At 37.5% G+C, this 21,506-nt stretch overlaps 1 protein-coding gene across 4 annotated transcripts in view; it reads left to right on the forward strand.

The window, feature by feature from the left end:
- Positions 1-21,506, forward strand: part of cep112 (centrosomal protein 112) — an 89,228-nt gene that overhangs the window by 11,522 nt on the left and 56,200 nt on the right. For all 4 annotated transcript variants that reach the window (XM_024272716.2, XM_036213270.1, XM_024272715.2 and 1 more), the window contains 9 exons: positions 10,294-10,380; positions 13,487-13,586; positions 13,956-14,074; positions 15,529-15,672; positions 19,048-19,202; positions 19,346-19,475; positions 19,586-19,678; positions 20,271-20,330; positions 21,230-21,309. In XM_024272716.2, coding sequence (XP_024128484.1) covers positions 10,294-10,380; positions 13,487-13,586; positions 13,956-14,074; positions 15,529-15,672; positions 19,048-19,202; positions 19,346-19,475; positions 19,586-19,678; positions 20,271-20,330; positions 21,230-21,309 — 968 coding nt within the window. The remainder of the gene's footprint in view (positions 1-10,293; positions 10,381-13,486; positions 13,587-13,955; positions 14,075-15,528; positions 15,673-19,047; positions 19,203-19,345; positions 19,476-19,585; positions 19,679-20,270; positions 20,331-21,229; positions 21,310-21,506) is intronic.

Raw genomic sequence — 21,506 nt, forward strand, 5'->3', positions numbered from 1 at the left:
TTCTCGGATACGTTTAGGATCCATCTCACCATGTGGAGATTCTCACCAGCCCATATCCTCCAATGCCACAGCATGAAGTTTGAACGCTAAACCAAATGAGCGTTTCTAAGCCAGCTGCACAATCTCATAACACAGAAAGCCTTCGTCTGCTGTGCGGAGAAAGTGTTTCTGTTACCCTAGGGGGCGGAGCAGAGTCATCCTGGAGGGGGCTGTCTCACTTTGTGACATCAGCTCATGAGGACCCTCTCATTTTCGTGGGTATGGGAGGGGCTGCTGCTGAGAGCAAAAGTTTTAGTCAGTTTTTAAAGTCATCATGTTTGTATTTGTCCTAAAAAAGGTTGTTGTTTTCCTTTTGTAACTTATGTACTATAATTTTTTCAGATAAAACTTTAAGCTTTACTGTCATTTTTTTTTGCTCAAAAGATAAGAAACTTTTGTGCGTTTTCTAAAGTCATACACAGACCTGTCGATTATGAGATACATTTCTTGTTTTCCTTTTTTTTGTTTTTAAATTGTATGACCTGACAGAAAAAAACACTTCCTGGATCTTCACAAGCTTTGTTATGAAAACCCCTCTAGTGGAAAATGTTTCTCTGTAGCAAATACAGCATTTGCCTAGTCATTAGTGATGTGGTTTTCCTTTGCCAGCTTTACCAAAAGCTTAACTGAGAACAGATACACCTACACCCCTAAGCCTGTTGCTTTTGGGCACTGTGGTAGCACATAGGGGTCGTGTGAACTAAAAAATATGAGATTTGTGCGTCTGCTTTGATAGGAGGGCTCCAGCCGAGGTTAAAAATGCTATCTCCTTTTTTGTTCTTTATTTTATGCCCTTTTCCTGCATGTTATAAAGTCATTTTTGTTCTGCTCGCTGCCTCTGCCAAGACATATTTTTCTCTGAACCCTCTTCTTTTTTTTCTTCCTAACTCTTGTTTTGTCATATCTTTCTTCTAATCACTCCATGCTCCTTTGACTCTGTGCTCTCCTTCTCTTCTCCAGAACTGAGTAATCTGAGCACTCTATCAGCAGACGTGAAGCTGTGCACTGCATCCCTCCTCTCCCTCTGTGTTAAAACACTGATAAGAGGCAGCGCTTGGCAATGCCGCTGCATAGCTGCATCTTGCAAATCAACAGATGTTCCCTCACACACAAACGCGCATCCTCCAGCAGATGCGGCACTTAGAAGTGTTCAGACCGTACCGAAATTTCAGCACAGCCAAGCGCGGCTCTATCTGCTTTCTTTAGATGTTCTGAAAGACGTCTATATTTGGTTGTTTATTTCACCAACATTAAGAGTTCAGCTGGTTTGTAGTTTGTTTTTTGTGGGAGCTGTTGTGCGTCTTCACAGTAGGTGAGCAGTATAGTACAGATGCTAAATTTGTGGAATAATATTGTTTGGCGTTTTTGACTTGGCTGTGTATCAAACAGGTGAGCTGACCCCCCACCCTCCTTTCCTGAGTTTGATACAAATCTTAAAGTAGAAGATAGTTATTACTTTTAACATAAATATGAATAAAATATGAATAAAAACGGGTAGGAATATTATTCCTTAATAAATTCCTATTATTCTAAATCTAAGAAGCCATTGTCCTATTGTTTCATATGTCATCTTAATATAAATTGGAATTAAAGCATTTTGACAACTATTTTTTGTCCTGTAACCTTTGCTTAGTCACACCTAATGAGTTACTGTGGATACAGATAGAGTCACATGTTATTTATTCAAATTAATGTTGAATCTTTTAATTGGTTCACTTTAAGCCATGATCAGATTTGTAGTATATTTACTTCCTGGTATTTAAAGACCCAATCCAATAATTTTGAGATGTTTTTAAAGCATTCTGTGTGGTCTTTTATTTATGATTTTGCCATTTTTAATTAGTTTTCTAGGACATAGTTTCTGCAGAGCGACAGGGGTTCATTGCATCTGAGTTGTGGGTGGGACTTTTGGACCCTGCCCCATTTTCCTTCCTGCTGCAGAACGTTGCAGGGACCTTGTAGCCCACCCAGCAACACAAATAATCTCTTTTCAAACTGCATTTTTAGTTTGTTTGTTCCTAAATCGCAAAAATGTGAATAAAGAAGCACTTAGAAATGCAATTTTGAGGTTCATTTTCTTCATATATGTCCTCCATCATCAGAAAAATGCCACTAGAACATGTTAAAACAAAATTTTCATCAGAGCGGTTCTTTGAGAATCCCCACTATTTTGCATTTCTATGATAATTGCAGACTTGAGCTTCATGTTGGCTAATAAAAAATATTTTTTTCATTTTGGTCTTTAATGCATTTACCTCAGAGCTGCTCTCACTAATCTACTCCAAAGTGACTTTCCAATCTTTGATATGGTTAGGTTGTCTTAACATTAAATTCCCCTTTTTTAAAGTTTAAAAATGAAACATTACCTGTTTCTCCTCTAAATTTGATTCCATTGTTTTGCTTCTGTCATCTAATGAGAATGTTTCCAGCCTTCACTGGTGTCATCCTTTCATTGCTGTTATTTCAAACAATATCGTTTTAAGTTGTCAGTTCTAACAGAGTCAGAGAAGAAGAGCTGCTTATTAAAGTGGGAGTTCATAAGAAAATAATGAGGTCTTAAACAAATGTGAGATTGTGTAAACTAATCAGCGGGTTGTAAAATGACAGTTTGTGTCACAGTTAACGAGTTGCATTGATGTGATGCCGCCACGTTCCATCGACTGGGAGCTGCTGGCTTTCAGGTGGTTGAGCTGCTCACCCTTTGCTGCATAATGTAATCAGAAAACATGCTGTGTCCGTGTTTGGCAAGGATGTATACACATTAGTTTCCATGTGACGGTAAACAGACTGCAGATAGCTTACAGATTAGCGGTCCTTGGTGTTGACAAAAGGAACAGCAAAGAGGGGCTGAGAGCGGAAACCGAGCCGGCCACACAGAAAGCCTTGAAGTCGCACGCCGCTGTCTGTCTCTCCAAACAGACAAAAGTTGACAGAAAAGACTCCAGCCGCAGAACCAGCCTTTGATGTTCTTTCCACATTGTTTATGGCAAACTCAAGGCAAAGGACGGATCCTGGTACTGGTGAGGTTTCTACGGAAAGAAAGACAGCTCTGACGCTTTTTCTTTTTGCTGTTTTAGATTTTAAAAATTCAGGTATTTCATTTCATGACACCAGTAATTTGTCAGAGCCTCATTTTTGGCTTATTTTGCACACATGAAAGGCCAATTATCACATTTTCGATTTGTAGATCGAGCTTTCTGAGGACTATCTCGTTTGCCAGCGATCATGGCCCAGATAGCAAAGAGGTACAGACTGTGAGCTCCTCTATTCTTTGAAAAAAAACCTTATTTATTCTGCATATCCAGAGGCAGTTGTAGTATTAAACAATCAGTTCTGCATATACATTCCAATGATCCATAAATCCTTGCCTCTGACTATTCATTATGCTCCACCATTGTGTTGAAACCAGAGCTGAACACATACAGAAGTAAATGCTTTGTGCTTTAAAACGCCCCCACAGCCATTTACATACATCCACACACACATGCTTTACATTGTTAGAATGGTTGAGGTCTGTTTGAAGACAAAAGCTGCTCCCGCTTCCGGTGATGATAGTCTTTTTCTTTTTTTTATGGATTTGGGATTAAAATCCATTCTATGAAGCTCTATGGTTCTGTACCAATTCCCAAACTGCCAGCAGTTCCTTCCACCACTCACCTCAAAGCGGCAGTATACAGTACTGCCTAACATGACTCAGCTGTAACGGTCATGAACACTCAGATGGACATGCTCAACTTGAGAAGATCAAGTTTCCAGAACCATATTTTTAACAAAGGGAGTGATCTTTTCATTGATGTAACATGGCAGCTTAAATGTCTGGTTTTACAAATGGCAACATATAAACTACTGTTAAATGTTAAGTATTATCTCCTTTGGAGGTGAATTTCTAATGTAAACATGAGGACAAACACTGTTCCTGCTAAAAATAAAGAGTTTTATAGTTTGTTTGTTTTTTCCTGTGGGAAAGTAATGACACCAGAACATTACTAAGCTTAAGTTCTTTACCAGTCTTACCCTGTAATTCAGTGCAACATCTTCTCTTTCCTTTAACATTCTGGAATGTATGTGTTTCCATGTGAATCTCTAATAATGCTTCACTCTCACTTCAAAGAACCTGTCTTAAACAGCATGGAAGTAGATCAATGGGCTCAAACTGACATGTTTTTTTTTTGCTTGTATTTTCAGTGCTATTTCAAAGACACATTTTCAACAAAATACCAACAGTTTGTAATGTTTTTTTTTTTTTAAGAGTACAAGCCATTATCTTAAATCCCTAAATCGTTATGCTGCAAGAAAAACTTAAGTCGTTTGACTCCAATTCAAAATATTGTTTCAAATCTAAGTTGTCAGACGGTCCAACTTTTATGCAAACATTTTTTGGTGAAATATAAATTAATATAATAAAAAACTGTTGTAACCCTCTTTTTTTGATAAAAAGCATATTTTCTTTGTTTAAAAATGATTAAAAGTTTTTTTAAGGAAAATAACAGAAGATTTTAAAACAAAGAAGCATAAATGATCTTCTCCTACCAAGTCAAAATGCTCCAATATAAATGAGTAGTTTGAGCCCAACATGTAAAGAGGGCCTGTTGTAATGTCAAGGAAACTTTCAGATGTATGTATTAATCTATAACACCACAAAAAACAGACTTTATAAATTTAATTTGATATTAAATGCAGAGGAAAAGATCCAGGACATCCGTCCCCCAAATAAAAAGTTTAGCTTCTCCGCATGTTTATTTATTTATTGTCGTGGCTTGTGTGACATCTCCTAAAATATTATGTCTGAAAAAAAATAATTTTAAGTCAAAGAAAGATGGAGTTCTACATTTTTTTTCTTCTCCTCCATTTATTCTCAGTGTCTTAAAAGGAAACATAGAGCTTTCATGGGAAAGTCCTCTTTCTACTAATCTGAAATGTCCTTTTTTGGTGTTTCTTTTAAAATACTTCATTTAAGCAAAAGTTCCTCACCTCGTTTCCTGCCTCTTGCCAAAAGACAGCTGGTGTAAGCTTTTCCTTTTCCTCGTCTCTGAGCTGGATAAAGCGGATTTGGGAAATGTTTTTGATGGACTGAAGGCCTCATCAAACACAGACTGCATTTTTCCCCCCTTTGGAACAATGAGTGGCAGCTGTGATACATGACTGCTTTTTTCTTTGAGTCACTTAGCTTACACACATGTACTAGCTTATTCAAGGCTCTGGAAAATGTCTTCTCGGAGCAGCAAAGTCCTTTGAATCACGTGGCATCTTCTGAAAGCGCTTAGTGTTAGGAAGGCTGGGTATATTGCTCGGAAATTCAATTAACTAGTTGGTGATGAGTCATTTTTTTGCACAAGTTCAAGGCTTTGGGTAATAAAAGACACTGGAAGAATCAGTAAATGCTGGACTGGATCTGGATTCAAACCTTTGCTTTGGTGACTGACCTAAGGGATAGTTGGCAGCAGTCCGTTAGTGTCAAGCAGTCACGCTCTAATGCTCGCAGTTACCCGACTGGGGATCAGAGCCTTTTGCTTTCTGATGCCATAATGATGCAGTCTCTCTCATCTTGGACTCCTTTGGGATGGAGCTTAGGTTCTGAGTCGGCGGTTTAGAGTGCCATGGCCCGTCTTATCTGATCGATTTTGAAAGCTATAAAACGGAAACCTGGTGAGTCTCAGTAGTTAAAAGGGGACTAGGTTTGCAGTTAGCTTTCAAGATTGTGCTCCAGGCCAGGAGACTTAAGGGATCCGCTGTGTTTTATAAAAATAAAGTTACTATTTCAATCATGTCTTCACCGATTTTCTTTTTCTATCTTACATATTTATGTTGTAAGTTCTCAAAAATATTTTTATTTTTGGTATCTATGGAAGCCGCGTGAATCTTGATTTATTTTGTAGCTATCAATAATCCAATGACGATTTGACTTGTGATATATGTACAAAAAGCAAACTAAAAAACAACTCTATGCATAATTTCTATTTCATTTCTACGGTTTTTGTTTTAAAGAAAAATCAACATAACTTAAAATCTGGAGCTGCTGAGCTTGATGACGTGAAACTTCTGAAATGATGTGGGACTTGCACCAATTGACCAATCACAAAATTCAACTGTAATACTTCGGGGCAGCACACAAACGGTTTTAGACTATAATTTCAAGAATTAAACAAGTTTATTTTAAATTGTCCAAAATGTGTAAAAAAGAAAAAAACGTTAGAAACGTTAGCCGAAATGAGCGCTCACTATATTTGTGCTTTCTAATATCATCATCGCTTTCTGCCAATCAACGGGTGGCTATAGCGACTCCGCCCCAACCGTTGCCTTCATCCAATAGGTCAAATATGTAAAGGGCTCAGTTTGATTTGTTCAACACTCTGTGCTGCTATAAGATTATGTTAGCATGTGTGTAAACATTTAAGTTAATTATTTATCTCAATTGACGGCATCTTTTGCGATATACGTATTGCACAATTTGATATTGAGATGACAATTTATTAGAAATTTATTGTGCAGGCCTGGTTCTATATAAAACGATAACCTTTTAGTCTTTATCCAACTGGATGATCTGGTCAATCTGTATTAAATGAACTTAAAGTGTGGAAGTGGCATGTAGCTGCTACTCAGCAGACAGCGCATCACAGCACACGGAGTATCTCCAAGCATCTGTGTTTTCAGAGGATGAAGGCAAAACCAGGACACAGAGCATCTCAGGGAAGATAAAGGAGACACACAAATGCAACCTTTTGCTTTTTGGAGCTAAAACAGTTATTAGATGATTCGTGAACACCCCCACCCTCAAGGCAAAAGGCCCGGACCTCACACTCGCTCTTTCATGGGAATAAAAAAGCAAATGTTTCCGTCTCCTCGCATTCCCACTCTCACTCCCTCCCTCCACTTCCCACCCGACTTCTCATCCTCTGAAAGCGAAGCGTCTGAAAACATGGCATCTTACAGCGCTCGTTGCAACTCAGAAGAACAGAAAAGGGGAAAAAGCTGTAACCACCCAGTCAGGCTGATTGAAGGCGTCTCAGAAGCCTTAGGTGTACGACATTCCTCCTCCTCCTTCCTTCACCGGTGCCTTTATAAACAAGTTTCAAACGCCCCTGATGTAGTTTGACAAACTTTCTCCAAAGAGCATTTGAAGCAGGGATGAGAAAGTGACACCCCCACATGAGCTTTTTTTTTTTTTAGGTATCTGCAGAATCTCTGCTTTCTCTTTCTTTTCAATCACTGCCATGTCTGTCTCTCTCCTCTTTTCCTCACTGTGTCTTTCTCTCATGTCTCTTTGACTTCCCCTTTTTGCTCTGACGGGTCTCCTGTGGTCCCTTCAGTTGCACAAGAAATGGGGCTAAATAAGGAAAAAAGGCAGAAGAGAGAAGAGAATGCTTAATAAAGCTTTGTCAAGGATGGAGTGCATGAATGCAGCTCAGGTGCAACAAATGAAGAGAAGCTGCTAGACTTTCTTCTTTTGGGTTCGTTAATGTCTAAAGAAATGTGAAAGAATCCATCTTTTGAATTTTAAAGATTTATTTTGAAACCCATTCTTTTGTTTATGCCTTTAATGTACTTCACCAATATTTAGGCACTTTTAAAATAAATTAGTTATTATTTGAAACCATCTTTGACTGGGACTTTTAAGCTTTTTTGGGGGGGAAATTTCCATTTATTGGTTTTGATGAATAGAACAAACACAAGCTAGCTCTGTTAATCACTGAAAAACACACACACCAACCCATTTTCAAAGGCAGAATTTTGCCACCCTTCTGCAGTTTTGATGAACACACCAGAACAGACAGTGACTAAACATGAGCAGCAACATCAAAGCACATGGCCAGTCATCTTCTGTCAAAGGTTTTTCTTTGTGTTTCCATGTGTCGGTGTGGGGAAACATCTTGTAAGCAAACTAATTAGAGACAGCAGCTTGTGAAAAAAAAAATAAGAATAAAATAGATCAAAACTAAATATGTAAAGAAAGGAAGGTTGTTTAAGAATATAGCTGGGCAAAACCATTGCGTTTCCATGAAAGCAATGTGGCTAAAACCACATTAATATTGTTGGCAGAATCTGTCAAAGAAAAAAAAAAGAAAAAACACAATTTACAAGGAAGAATATAAATACTATGTACTTTAAAGAGACCATCGTGTTCTTTTTTTTTTAATGTGTTATGTAGCTTTTTGTTCACATAAAAGGCCCACACTGACTAAAAGTTCTCATTTACCGAAGCTCCTCCTACACACTTGGACAGGAAAGGTCAGGATCTTTTTTTTGTCGATTTTTGGATGTTATATGGCTTGTTCACAATTAACCTCCTTTAAAACGCTTTTCTCATCGCGCACAAACTCTTACATCCCACCTCTTGGCCTCAAAAAAGGCGATCATGAGTTCTCTCCATGCTTTTCTTTTAATATGTTTGTTTTCTCTGGAAAGCTCTGTTTCAGAGAAAGCGTTGTGACTTTTTTTTTAAGAACTATTTATTAGTCACATTGTTCTGTAACATTTTTGCTGTTTTCTATTGTTATAAAAAGACTTTGATTGCTCTGTTTATCGAAAAAAAAGTGTGCTGAAAAGGGCCTAATGGAGACTTTGCAATGAATATGGATGAGGAGGCCCTTTTTTAAGGACAACAGAATAGAAAATTGAGTAAATTTTATATATAATAGAGACAGATGGTAGTAATTTATTAGTTGTATGAAATTATCATCTTATTGCTATTAATTAAATTACAAAAAAAAGTGGAGCGTTATTTTTTTGTAACTGTTAGTAAAATGTTTAATCTACAACTATTTTCTTTTATAGTAGGGATTATTCCCAACGAGGTGTTCATTATCTCTTCCCTCTTCTTCTTTCAAGTCCGGTCCAACAAAAAAAAGAGGATACAATCAATTTGAATAAAGTCTAGCCTAAATTACAAAAGGGGTTTATAGAGATATACACCTCGTGTGTTCGAAGATTCATAACCCCTTAAAATATGTCCAAGGTAAGAGGCATTCAGCTTTAATGTGTTTGCTCAGCTGTTGGATAGGACAAATAAATAAAAATAAATCAATCGGAGGCCTGACTTCCTCTGACAGTTGCTTCTGCCATCCATTCATTTCTGAATTGCATAATCCCACTTATACCATGGTTACTTCCAACATTAATTAATATTAAATCAATAATTAGCTCTTTAATCTTGATATTTTTTAAGGTTTGAATTAATGTCTCAAAAAATTAACGATTTGATATGACACGTTGTCATGGTAACGGCTACAGAGCCTGCACCGACCTCATCCTGCAGCAGCGGAACACCATGGTATATTCTAAACCTTATGATAAGTTAGATAAAGCATCATTTCAGAGAGAAAGTGCACCTTTTACCACTTGTTTTTGTCCAGTCACAAAATATAAAAAAAGTCTTAATAGTTCAATTCCTCCTTGTCTCATTTCCTCCTTAGATTATCTTGTGCTGCATCCCAGTCTTCAAAATGATCAAATTTACCAAACAGGTTAAAATCCGTCAAGTCTTGATGTTGTGATTAACTATGAAATAAAGTATGCCAACCTATTTATTTTGTTATTGATAGGAAGAGGTTTGTGGTCAGAAAATTGTTCCTACGGTTATTTGTGGTAAATAGGAGAACCATTAACCTGATGTTTTTTGGGTTTTTTTCTTCTTCTTCTTAATTGTTTGAGATTTTAAAAAAAATCCTCCTTGGTGGTATAAAAGTAAAGGTTGGAAGTCTGTTTTTAATAAAAAATGTCATAAAGCCACTTTTTCTTTGTTTTATTTAATGTTTTACTGTGCCACAATGTCACAAATTTAAATGAGAATACCTCAAAATGAGGCTTTTCATATAAATTTTAGGTTAGATTAAATATGGATTCATTAGATTCATTTATCAGAAGTAAAAAATAATGAATCGCTCAAAATATGTATTGCATGATAGCACTAGTTTAACGTGGGTTGATTTGATTGGATGTTCTCCCAGCTAATCTCTGTTAATGTCACATTTTTACATAATTTACATAATTGACTCCTGCGTATTTGGTATGACCAGTAATTAAAATATACAAGCAAGATATTTTTATGCTCTCACACTCTTGAAAGCTCTGTATGTTGGTTAAAGCATTGTTAAAAGTTCATCAGTGTGTTAGAAGGACAGTGCACGCTGCATCTCCTTTTACACTCTGTTTATGTGAACATTTTTTTTTTTACCTAAGACGGTCATGTTTGGAAAGTGAAAGCAAAATGGCCGAGTTGTAAAGAAAGTGCGATTAAAGTTGCATGTGTGTTCTCAGACTGACGTGAAGATCAAAGTGCTGGAGGCTAAGCACCAGGAGGAGAAGCTGAAGCTGCAGCAGAGACACGATGCAGACATCGAGAAGGTGAGAATGAAAGGCCGGCAACTCCTGGCCAACTTTACACATTTACGATGTATTTCATCATTTTCTTTCCTTTATGGTCATGGGAAGTAGGAACTCTTTGAGTGTTATAATATAAGGTTACTTTTACAACGTTTCTAATTAAATTAAAGAGAAAGTAAGCATGAAATGTACATTTTTTTTCTGTCTGACTGCTCTATAAAAACTGTTTAACCTCATAATAAACCCCTCCATTTGTCCCTATTCTGGGTAATGAAAGTAAAGGATTACTTCTCATCTTATCCCCTCATCTCCAAAAATAACAATCTCTTCAAAGCTCCCTGTCAGCAGTGAAAGTAGCAGTAAAGCTGGTTTATTTCACACCAGGTGCCCGTCGGTTAGGATCAAGCACCTGGGATCTGTCACATCCTTGCTACAACTTTCCTTTGGTGCCACTGAATATTTCATTAAAACAGAAAGAAAGACTCCAATTTTCTCGCTACTTTAGCTTCTTTGTAGTTGACAGGAGGCAGGCAGGATGACAACTTGCTCGCTTTAAAGGTAGTGTGTCTTTAATTGTATATAGATTGAAAGTTATGTCTGGTTTAGCTTCATTGGACCCTCACTTTAGACAGCCCTAACAGAAATCCTTGTTAAATGCATGTTATAAAGCCTTTTTCTATTTTTGTTTATGCAGTTTCTATACTTTCATAGTGATTATTTTTTAGCTCTTTTCTTTCTATTCCCTGGTTAAATTTTCTGTACAGCAAGGCTGCTTCTCCGCTGCATTAGGATGTCAAATAAAGACCTGAAATGGACACCCTGAAAGCTTCCATTTCTAACAGTCTGGTACACTCTCTTTGGGCCTGACATTGTGTCTTGTTTAGTGGACCCCAAAAAGACAAGCTCTTTTGGGTGGTGAAATGGAAAATAATTGGGGGTCCTTGAGTGTAATCTGAACTTTGTTCCAGTCGCCCAACGGTCCTTTCATCTCCCTCATCCCATTCACACAGAGATGATGTTAGGTTTGGCTAATAAGACTCTTCTAGAGTCCAGTAAAAAACAATTTGCCTTTTGTTTTGGGTTATTTTTTTGTCCGTCCAATCCAAAAACATCCAATTTTTTTAGAATCAAGAAATATATGCCTCAAATACTAGTTATATCTTGATAACTTGCGCTGTATTAAAGTATATAAAATACCACTGCATTATTTTAGCTATAGAGAACTACATCTTAAAGGCAACTAAAGATGAAAAAACAATATCTAAATATATATTTGTTTTATTTTATATAGGAGCAACACAGAAAAAAGCAATACAATCCTAAGTAAACTTAAAATATTGGCTATTTACAAATAGAAGGCATTCCTTATCTAATAAATTTGCATTCATGGTTGCACTCTGTACAAAGATGAATGTTACAAATCTCACTTTTTGTTAAGAAAAAAACACAATTGGAAAAACAGGGATAACCCACTATATATATTTTTTACACATAATAGAAAGTTGCACAAAGGCTTCAAATCTGTGGTGGAAGGTTAATAATGTGGGATTGTGTAGCAGATCTATGATTTAAACACTCGTGGTCATTAAATGTTTGTTTAAATGTACGAAAATGTTAAAAAGTGCAAAGTTAAAGCTGAAGCTCTCTGATAAAACAAAATGAGTTTTAATGGCTTGGAAAACATGATTAGAGGAAATATGCAAATAATAGTGTACCTAAACTTCAAAGAAATGAGTTGTAGCGAGGAGTGGGACAAAGTCCATTCATAAGACCCACCGATAGCAGCGAACAGATCCCTTTACATTCATTTCGAGTGCTTGAGCAGTTGAGAGTATGAGGCTGTCTTTTTCTGCTGGAGCTTCAAGCCTCTCTGGCCTAATTTCAGTAATTACACACAGATGGCAGCAGCAAGCGCATTCATTTACCTCATGGTCTGAACACAGGTGGTTCACTCAGCTGCCACTTAATTTGCTCGCAGTCTCGTAAGGAACAGATTTACATGATGTGGGGGAGGATGTCTTTTCAAGCCACGACGTCAGTTCCACCCAGACTTCCTTCTAAACAACTCTGTTCTTTTAAGAAATGCAAATTGCACAAAAATGAAATAAAAAATGCAATCACAAATCCCCAATTTATTTTTTGGCTAAACTTTATTTATGTATTTGTTTCTTTTTCACATAAAAACTGGATCACACTTTCAGAGATTTCAACAATCTTGGTATCAAAGCGTTCACCTTGTTCAGAACGTTACTGCTTGTACTTTTGGTTATATTTTTTTAAATATCGAGCAAAATATACCCCATAGGAAATGAATTAGAAATTGCTCAAATCTTTCAAAAAGTTTGTGCACTTTGAAACCTATGAACTTTCGCATACTTTCAGCTACTGACACCATTCAAACTTTAAAATGTTTAGCAACTAATGTTATTATTTTTTTTTTATTTTTTTACATTAGAAATTAGCTTTTGATTTAGCATCAAGCTAGCTGTTTTTGGCTAATTTAGACATTTTTCCAGTTTTTTAATGCTAATTTGAAGATTAGCTAATATTTTAGCATTATGCTAGCTCTTTTGGCAAAAAAATTGAGCTCTTCAGGTAAATTTAGAGTTTAACTAATATTTTAGCATTATGCTAGCTCTTTTGGCAAAATTAGACTTTTTAAAATGTCTTTAGGGAAATTCTGAGTCTCGCTAATATTTTAGCATTATGCTAGCTGTTTTGGCAAAACTAGACTTTTTGAAATGTATTTAGGGAAATTCTGAGTTTAGCTAATATTTTAGCATAATGCTAGCTGTTTTGGCAAAATATGCATTTTCCATTTCTTTTGGGCCACATTCAACTTACTGCATTCTCACTTGCATTATTTCAGGTAATGCTATAAATCTAGTTTTATTCAGTTTTTGCATAACTTTTATCTCACTTCGGAAACCTTAAATTCATGTTAAATATGGGTACAAATTTGCTCATTTGTGGCATCGAGTTTGTACATGGTAAACATTCTTATTGTTGCTTATATTAGCTGCACAATAAGGAGCACACATATTCCACAATATTTCAAACTTCTACATTTTTTTGTCTGAAACCGTTTTTATTCTCTCTAAGTACTCATAAGTATTTCTCTTTTTAGATTCTGGACCGCAAACACGTTGAGATCGAAGAGATGAAGAGTCTGTACCAGGCTAAACAGAAAGAATCACAGGAGTTGATCCGAAAGCTGGAGAGAAAAGGTGAGAGGTCATGTGGTTGCTGAGCTAACTGGAGCAATGTTTATAGCGATGTCTCAGAACACTCAGAGTAAAAGCCCCAAAGATACTATTGCACTGAGGTCTGCGCTGGTGTGCAGTGATGCTCCACAGCTGTGCTGCTCAACCTGAGGTTTAATCACATCCTTTTTTCTCTCTGCCTTCTTTTATTTTCTTTAAACTGTATTTATTTGTCTGTCTTTGGTAGTGTTTCATAAAAAGCACCAACTTGACTTTTTATTTTCCAACACTAGTTGACAGCACATCAACACACACGAGTGCACGTCCATCTGTTTCCACCCTGAGGCGAGGCCTGACCGCTTTTTGTGTGTTTGTGCGTCTGCTCTGTCACAGTTCAAAGCGTGCTGCGCGAATCCCAGGTCATCTGCGAGAGCAAAGATAAGCAGATAGAGGAGCTGAAGAAGATGTCGGATCAGAGCTCAGACTCTTTAAGAAATGAGTGGGAGAAGAAGGTACGAGAACAGGGCTCCAGCTTCTGCAGACCAACAGCATGAACGTCGCCTCGAGCGAGGAAGACTGTCGGCTTGATACAATCAGAGTTTGCTGCGAGTAATTTTGTTCTAATCGTTCCAAGTAAACAACAAAAAAAAGGTATAATGTTGTAAAGCAGAAAATATTTAATACATCTGGACAATTAGGCTAATTTATCAGAAACATTTTGCTTTATGTGTTTTAGACCTTCTTAAACAGGAAAGACAATTTTTGGTCACAATTAAGCTTAATTTTCTAACAAATCAACAACTCTAATTCCAGGACAGTTTATAGGCTGTGTAGGATATAAATAAAAATATATTTTTATCATGAAAAATTCAGTTGAAATCTCTGAAGACATCATAAGGGTGGATATCTCTCTCTTGGAACGGTGTAAGGCTCTAGAAGCAGCACATTTCAACATTTCTGGAATGAAAGTTGGAGCTCTTTTCTGGAATTTTTTGCACATTTGCTATTCATAAATAAACTTTAGGCTCAGACATGCCAAAAAAAACAACAGATCTAATAACGATGCTGCATTCTTTGGAATATAATTATTGAAACACTAATACAGAGTTAATAATATACATATAAATATTGATTATTTGCTTGAAATTCTGTGAAGCATAAAAACAAAAGGATGAAGCCCCTCCTGGGTCGCTATCAAAGCTAGTTCAAAAGCCTACATCTGGGATGGTCTGAGAGTGCATTAGAGCTTATAGAATTGGTAGCTTTTACATCTGTGAAGTAAACATCACTACTAAAAGGTTGGTACTGGTTTTAGAGCAGCATATGTGCCCAGAGACTTTCACAGAAAAAAAACAAAAAAAGCAGACAATGCTAACACCATACCTGCTTCATTATGGAGGCAGAACTTCAGCCATTAAAGGATGAAGGTCATCATGAAATTTACAAAAATCTAGAGTTGGAGATGTATTTGATTCTATATCAACATGATTGTATAGCTATACAATTATTTGATTCAGCTCTAATGTGTGTTTGCACTAAAAATATGAATTTCTTGTCAGGTCTTCGATGTATTTGGTCAGCTAACACATTTCCATCACATTGACATTGAGAGATTCTCCCCTTCCTCTGTGTTCCTTCTTTTCCTTTGTGCTTTTAAACTCGAATGGCACTGAGAAACTCACTGGGCCTCAGGTGCATCTTGATTTCCATCAAAGCTTTCAGATCGCTGCTCTGAACTGTAACCTGAGGGCTGCACCATTATGTGTTTCAGACGCTGATCTTATATAAACAGACTTCTGCATCTGTTCATTGGTTTACAAGCTTTTCTGCTGTAGTGTATTATCCTCAGTACAATGAAAGTACTCAGTTACACTTGGTGTGAAATTGTAAAGATGGGTCCAAGAGTGAAGTAAAATCTGAAATGGTTCCAGGTTAACTGACGCTGAGCCTTTTGTTCCCCTGCCAGCTGCATGCTGCTGTGTCAGAGGTAGAGCAGGAGAAGTTTCTATTGCAGAAGAAACACACTGAAAGTATTCAGGAGCTGCTTGATGACACCAACGCCAGACTTGCTAAGATGGAGAAAGAGTACAATGCTCGGTCCCAAACCACTGTGAGTACATATGCAACACCTGCTGTAAGTGCAACACAAATCCACATTTATATTTTGTAAAATTTATTTTTTTTGTGTATGTCTTCAATTTATTTATTAAGTTGATTTAAAATTTGGCTACAAAAGAGACTTGATCAAGTAAAGTATACTTTGGATTGTTGATCTAAATAAGTCTGAATTTGTTGCATTTTGTATTATTGGACTGGAAACTTACAGAACTCCTTCTGTTAAATAATTTTAAATCCAAGTTTAGAGCAAAAAAATATATTTTTTAGTTTGTAACTGATTTTAAATGAAGTTTTGTTTAATTCTCTAACTTCATCTGTTGCCTGTTGGTCAGGACTCCCTTGTAAAACATTTTTTTTAATCTTAATGGGACTTCCTGGTTAAATAAAGGTTAAAAAAATAAGTCTTAATTTTTCAAGCTTTTTTTAATTTCTTAGGTGCATTTTACTTTAAAAGCACAGACACAATTGGAAAACTGTCCCCAGCTTTTAAAATCCCTCTCCGATCATATCTACATCTATTTTCAAAGTATTCCCAGTGGTCTTTTAATTATAAATATGCCGTTTCTCAGCAAAATAATAAAAAAAAACTGTAGTTTTCTATGATATAGTTTCTGCAGAATTCATCAGAAATTTGCCTCTAAGTTGTGGGTGGGTCAGTTTCATTTTTCTATAGACCTGCAACCAACAGGAGGTCGAAAATGGTACAAATCGGTCTGGTCTTATGGGTCCATTTTATAATGGAAACTCAAAATAATGTACCGGTCTGGAGCAGCCGTACAGTCGTTTTGAGCCAGATGTCAGTTCAGACGAGGAACACAAAGACTTACATGAACCTAGCCGTCTGGAAGTGGATGCATCAGAATAGAGTGGAGCAGGGAGCTCCATATTTTCTACATCACAAAAACAATCTTTATAAAGCTGCATTTAAAAAAAAAAATCTGCTCCATATTTACAATGATTTGAATAAAGTTTTAGCTTATTTTCTTTACTGTCCATCATGAGAAAAATGCCATAAAACATGTTAAAAATCTCAAAATAACAACATTGGAAAGGGTCAAATTTGATATTTAAAATAATAGTTTCATATCCATGATGCAAATATGTTTCTTTATTATTAAACTCTGTTCATATGAAGAATTCTGGTTCTCCCTTATCTTTTTTTCCTTGTTTAACAATTTTCTTAATGATATCCAACATGTAAATACACATTTAAATGTTATTCCCATGTTAAAATACTTCTTTATATTTTTGTTGTTTCAAAAGATTTCAAGTGTACCAGTAATGTGATGGTTAAAGATTATTTTATTCCCATCCTCCCACTTTAACTGAGCAGATTTGAGCAGTCTCTTCTTTGCGTGTGTTTCAAACTCCTGCTTTGTTTAGCTCCAAAAATACATCAGTCACACATCTAATGATAAAACAGTGACCCATATGATTCCGTGGCTAAAATGAAAGGAGGCATCCTCTAACCTCAGGGTGAGAATGACGGCACTATCATATGTGTGTCATCTCTATACAGGTCTTTGATCCAAGCCTGTGCTAAATCGTACTCATGGCTGTGGCCGTGCTGAAGGATTTGTGCTCTCACATACACACAGTGCTGTCTTTGATGTTAAATGAAAAGACTCTGGTCTCTAATAGGATTGTGCACATTTCATTACTTGGGTTCATCGACAACATCAGTTGGTCAAATGTTAAAAATAGCATTGTTATCGGGATCTGCATTTGAGATTTTTCCATAGAAGTCACATGAGCGCATACAGTACATTGCCTCTGGTCTTAATCTGTCAACAAGACTATACGCCAGAGCCGTCAAACGCTGGACTGTGGAGAGGCCACTTTTTTAAATAAAAAAGGAGAGGCGTCACAAGCATCAACCAGTGGATGTTTTTGTCTTCTTCAAGGCAAATGGACTGTCGTACAAACATGCAAAAAAACTACACTGTTCAAGTCTGTGACAGTTCAAGTATAATCTGAATCCTAAAGGCTAATTCATGTGTTTTGGGAGGGGAAATGGTTTTGTTGGCTTTAAAATATCCATGCATGGCATTCATCTCCAAACCCTCTCTTGATTAAGACCTTCAGAGACTTTAATCGTGCAATTTTTACAATATGTCCCATCACATCATACAAGCATGAATCTACCAGTTTATACACGTCAGTATGAAATGTGTCTTCGGGGGATTTCATTCATCTATATTTGAATAAACATTATACAACATTATTTTTTATAATTATATTTTCCGTTTTTTTTCACTTAAATTGAATTTTTTTGTATTTTTCCAGACTTTTGTGTAAAAATATTGAAAATGAGCAACTTAAAAGTTGAGAAAGTTTAAACATAAAGACTCTTTTTGATGTCTGATAGCATGACATATTAAGGTTACTTTATTTTACTTACCTAATGAATTTCTTTTTCAATCATTTATGTGGCCCAATACATCAGTTTTACTGTTTCCTTATCAGTAAGTATCCCAAAGTAAAGTGTCTGTCCAGTGTTGAAGTTGTGACTGGCTTCTCCACTAGATACTGGAGTTTGATCTACATTATACATTCATACACACAGCTTGTCAAGCCTCTGGAGAAGACTGTTGATGCAGGCTGCTTTCCAGTATCTGGCCTAAGTCCCAATAGAAAAACTTTGAAGGGGGATCCATCGTAGTTATGACTTTATTGGTAAAACTTCAAAGGCTTTATCACTAAGCCTGTCAAAGAGAGCAGATTTCATAATATAGCTTACATTCTCTGCACTTCACACCATCTAATTCTCCTTCTCAAACACCTAATTAGTGGACAAAATTTGCCCCCACTGACTTGCGTCCAGGTGCACTCTGCCGGCCCTCAGTATGTCGAGGTGACTCTTCTCATCTCCTGCCAGAGAGCTAAGTGTCAGCACGCGTACCGGGCCAACACAAGCCCCTTGTTCCTTTCTTTAACGCCTTCCCCGCCGACACAAAGACGAGCGGCTCCCTCCCTCCGAAGCCTCCAGAGGCCGTAGCTCTTCTAGAGCTCCTTCCACATCTCCACAGTCATTCCACCTTCTGTCATCACCATCTTCTGTCATCGTCCAGATCAGCTAACCTGCTCCATCTTTTATCAGCACCCTATCATCGCCTTTATCAACCTGCCCTCGCTGCATTCTTTGCCCTTCTATATGCAGTCACAATGTAGGTGACAGTAGGCAGAAGGGGGTCACTATATTATCAACTTTGATCATAAGTGATTTAAAAGGGTCTACTATAAATACTTGGAGCCTGATTTTCTTTTTCTTAACTTTGATTGGCTTCAGTCTTCTGACACTTACATTTCATATTGCTGTGGCTCAAGTGGTCTGCTTCTGTGATACATGTGAATCCTTGTGGTGCAGGAGCAAATAGTGCTTCAGCTGGAGCTGCGAGTGAAGCAGCAGTCGGTGGAGGTGGAGAAATGCAACGCTCTGCGCCAGAAAGTAGCAAAGGAGAAGGCCCAGTTGGAGATCCACGTGGCGTCTCTCAGCGCTGAGCTTCAGGAAGCTAACAGAAGGTATGGAGCCGTTTGACACCTTTCAACTTTCAATAACTGCTTCATAATGTTAATGCAATGCGGAAAGAAGGCTCAATTGAGTTGGAACTGGTAAGTGTGTATGAAGATTCTCTATAGCACCAATAAAACATTTAACTGTGCAGGATTGTAACACTTCAGACGGAGAAGGAGCAACAGAGTGAGCAGCACGATGAATTCATTCTACAGCTTCAAGCCAAACATGAGACTGATATAAGCCACTTGCATCAGGAGCATGATCTGTCTGCTGCCAAGGTTCGTAGCGTTACATCGCTTCCTCACAACTCCTTGATTAAATCACCTAAATGTACATATCCCATGTGCAAAACGCTGCTTTTACTTTGTGTATCCTCCCCACCTTGCAGTCTGCTGAGGTGATAGAAGACTTTGAGAAGATTGTGGCTCAGATGAAACTTCAGCTCCAAGACATTGAATGTCGAAGACACCAACAAGTCAGGGTACGAACTGGGAGGTCTGCAGCTACAGACACTACACATTCAACGTGGGTTCTTAAACCTGCATTTAATCCACAATGTTCACACTGGACAAACAGGGAGGGGCTATTTCTTTTTCTTTTTCTATTGTTTACTAGTGTATCCCACTACCTACAATTTGAAGAAACTTGGAGGCAAATCTGGCAAATCTTGCTCCAGGCTTTGTCTTTCACAGTTTTATTCCAAAGAATACTTTGGAGTCATACAATAACAGTTGTCTACGGCCCGATACCAATATGTCCACATATGCTATGAGCGTTGGGAGTGAGAATGTGTATTAACGACAACAAGAGAGCACTATTTAAAACAGAGGCCCCAATCATATTAGTTTTGCGCCAAGTTCAGATCCTGGTCCGTCTTGGTCCACATGACCCAGCGTCTGGGTTTGGCTCTGGACTGCGGTCCACTAGTTAGTGACCCCTGGTGTAAATGCAGCAATAAAGTTTCTGGCAAAATGTATTTACTCACATGTTTAGGTTGAAAGGGGGTCAAAAAAAAAAGTTGTAATCTGTGTTTCCTGCCCCACTGTAAAGGATTTTCAACTGTTTCATTTTAGGATCAAGAAATGAAGTTTCAGCAGGAGAAAGATGAACTGCAGGTCAACTGTGAGAAAAAGGTACCGCCGACATTTTCTCACTACCTGAAAACAACACCAGAACATTAGCTCAGACCAAGTGGACATCAAAGTTTGGAACTGCACAATTATGCTAATAGATTCTGGCCTGAACAGAGAGGTTAGGAGATTGTATTATCAGAGAGGAGTGCATGCAAACGGAGGACATTTGTGGGGTATCCACTGTCCTTTAAGGGCAGCCAGGCTTCTGCTTAACTGCAGCATACTTTGAGGGACCGTCCCTTTCAAGTCATATGGCGGCCATAAAATGCAGAGCACAGAGGCCATTGTTAATTAATCTGAACTGGACCAGACCCGTTTCAATAACTTCTTAGGCAAAGATCAGGTTTAAAGAGTGCTCTGCACCTGGGTCGTCTTCAAAGTGCCAATGTGTGCATTGCTTGCAGACCATCGCTCTCTGGCCTCTTTAACTGATACACCTGCAAAAACTTAGCAGACCTGTGCACTCTGTATTCCGGGTTAAAGAGACTTTTAAATTAAGCCTCCTTCAGTAGACTTTGGTTTCAAAGTCTGTTTCTTATTCTTTTCTTTTTAATCAGTCGGTGTTTTCCATACCTTTCTCTTCTACGGTCCTGCAAAGAGCCTGAATGAAAAACAAAGAAAGAAAGAAAGTCTGTTGCTCATTTTCTGTTTGAGTCTTTGAAGAATTCCCTTCCTTTGGATGGCTGAGCTAAAGCATGAAGAAGAATGTGCAGCGGTACATATGGCTGCCATAGGTTTACAGTGGAAAAGCCGTTTTTAGCTTTCATATAGGAGCTCTTGAAAGACTTATTGGGAGAAGAAAGGAGTCGTGTCACACAAAAAGGAATTTTTAACTCAACGTGTGACAGATTCTGCTCTCGAGCAGTTCAACTTTTTGCTTGAAATCTTCCCTTCTGCAGGTATCTGTGATTCAGACGGAGGCAGAGAAGGAGAAAATGGAGGCCAACAGGAAGATAGCCAAACTAGAGGAATCACTGAGGTACAAAACTCATCAAGAAATGACAAAAAATGTGTCTATTTTCAAATGTTTGTCTTCTAGTTGTGACATTGCAGATGTTTGAAGTTGAGCGTAAAGGAATGCAGTTAAGCATTTAGACAAGTTCCTGTGCGAGTGTTTATGCAAATGCTATAGTGAACTGATATCAACAAAGTGCCTTGATTTATTTGACAGGTTTA

The sequence above is a fragment of the Oryzias melastigma genome, linkage group LG8, assembly GCF_002922805.2.
Source record: "Oryzias melastigma strain HK-1 linkage group LG8, ASM292280v2, whole genome shotgun sequence".
Lineage (NCBI taxonomy): Eukaryota > Metazoa > Chordata > Actinopteri > Beloniformes > Adrianichthyidae > Oryzias > Oryzias melastigma.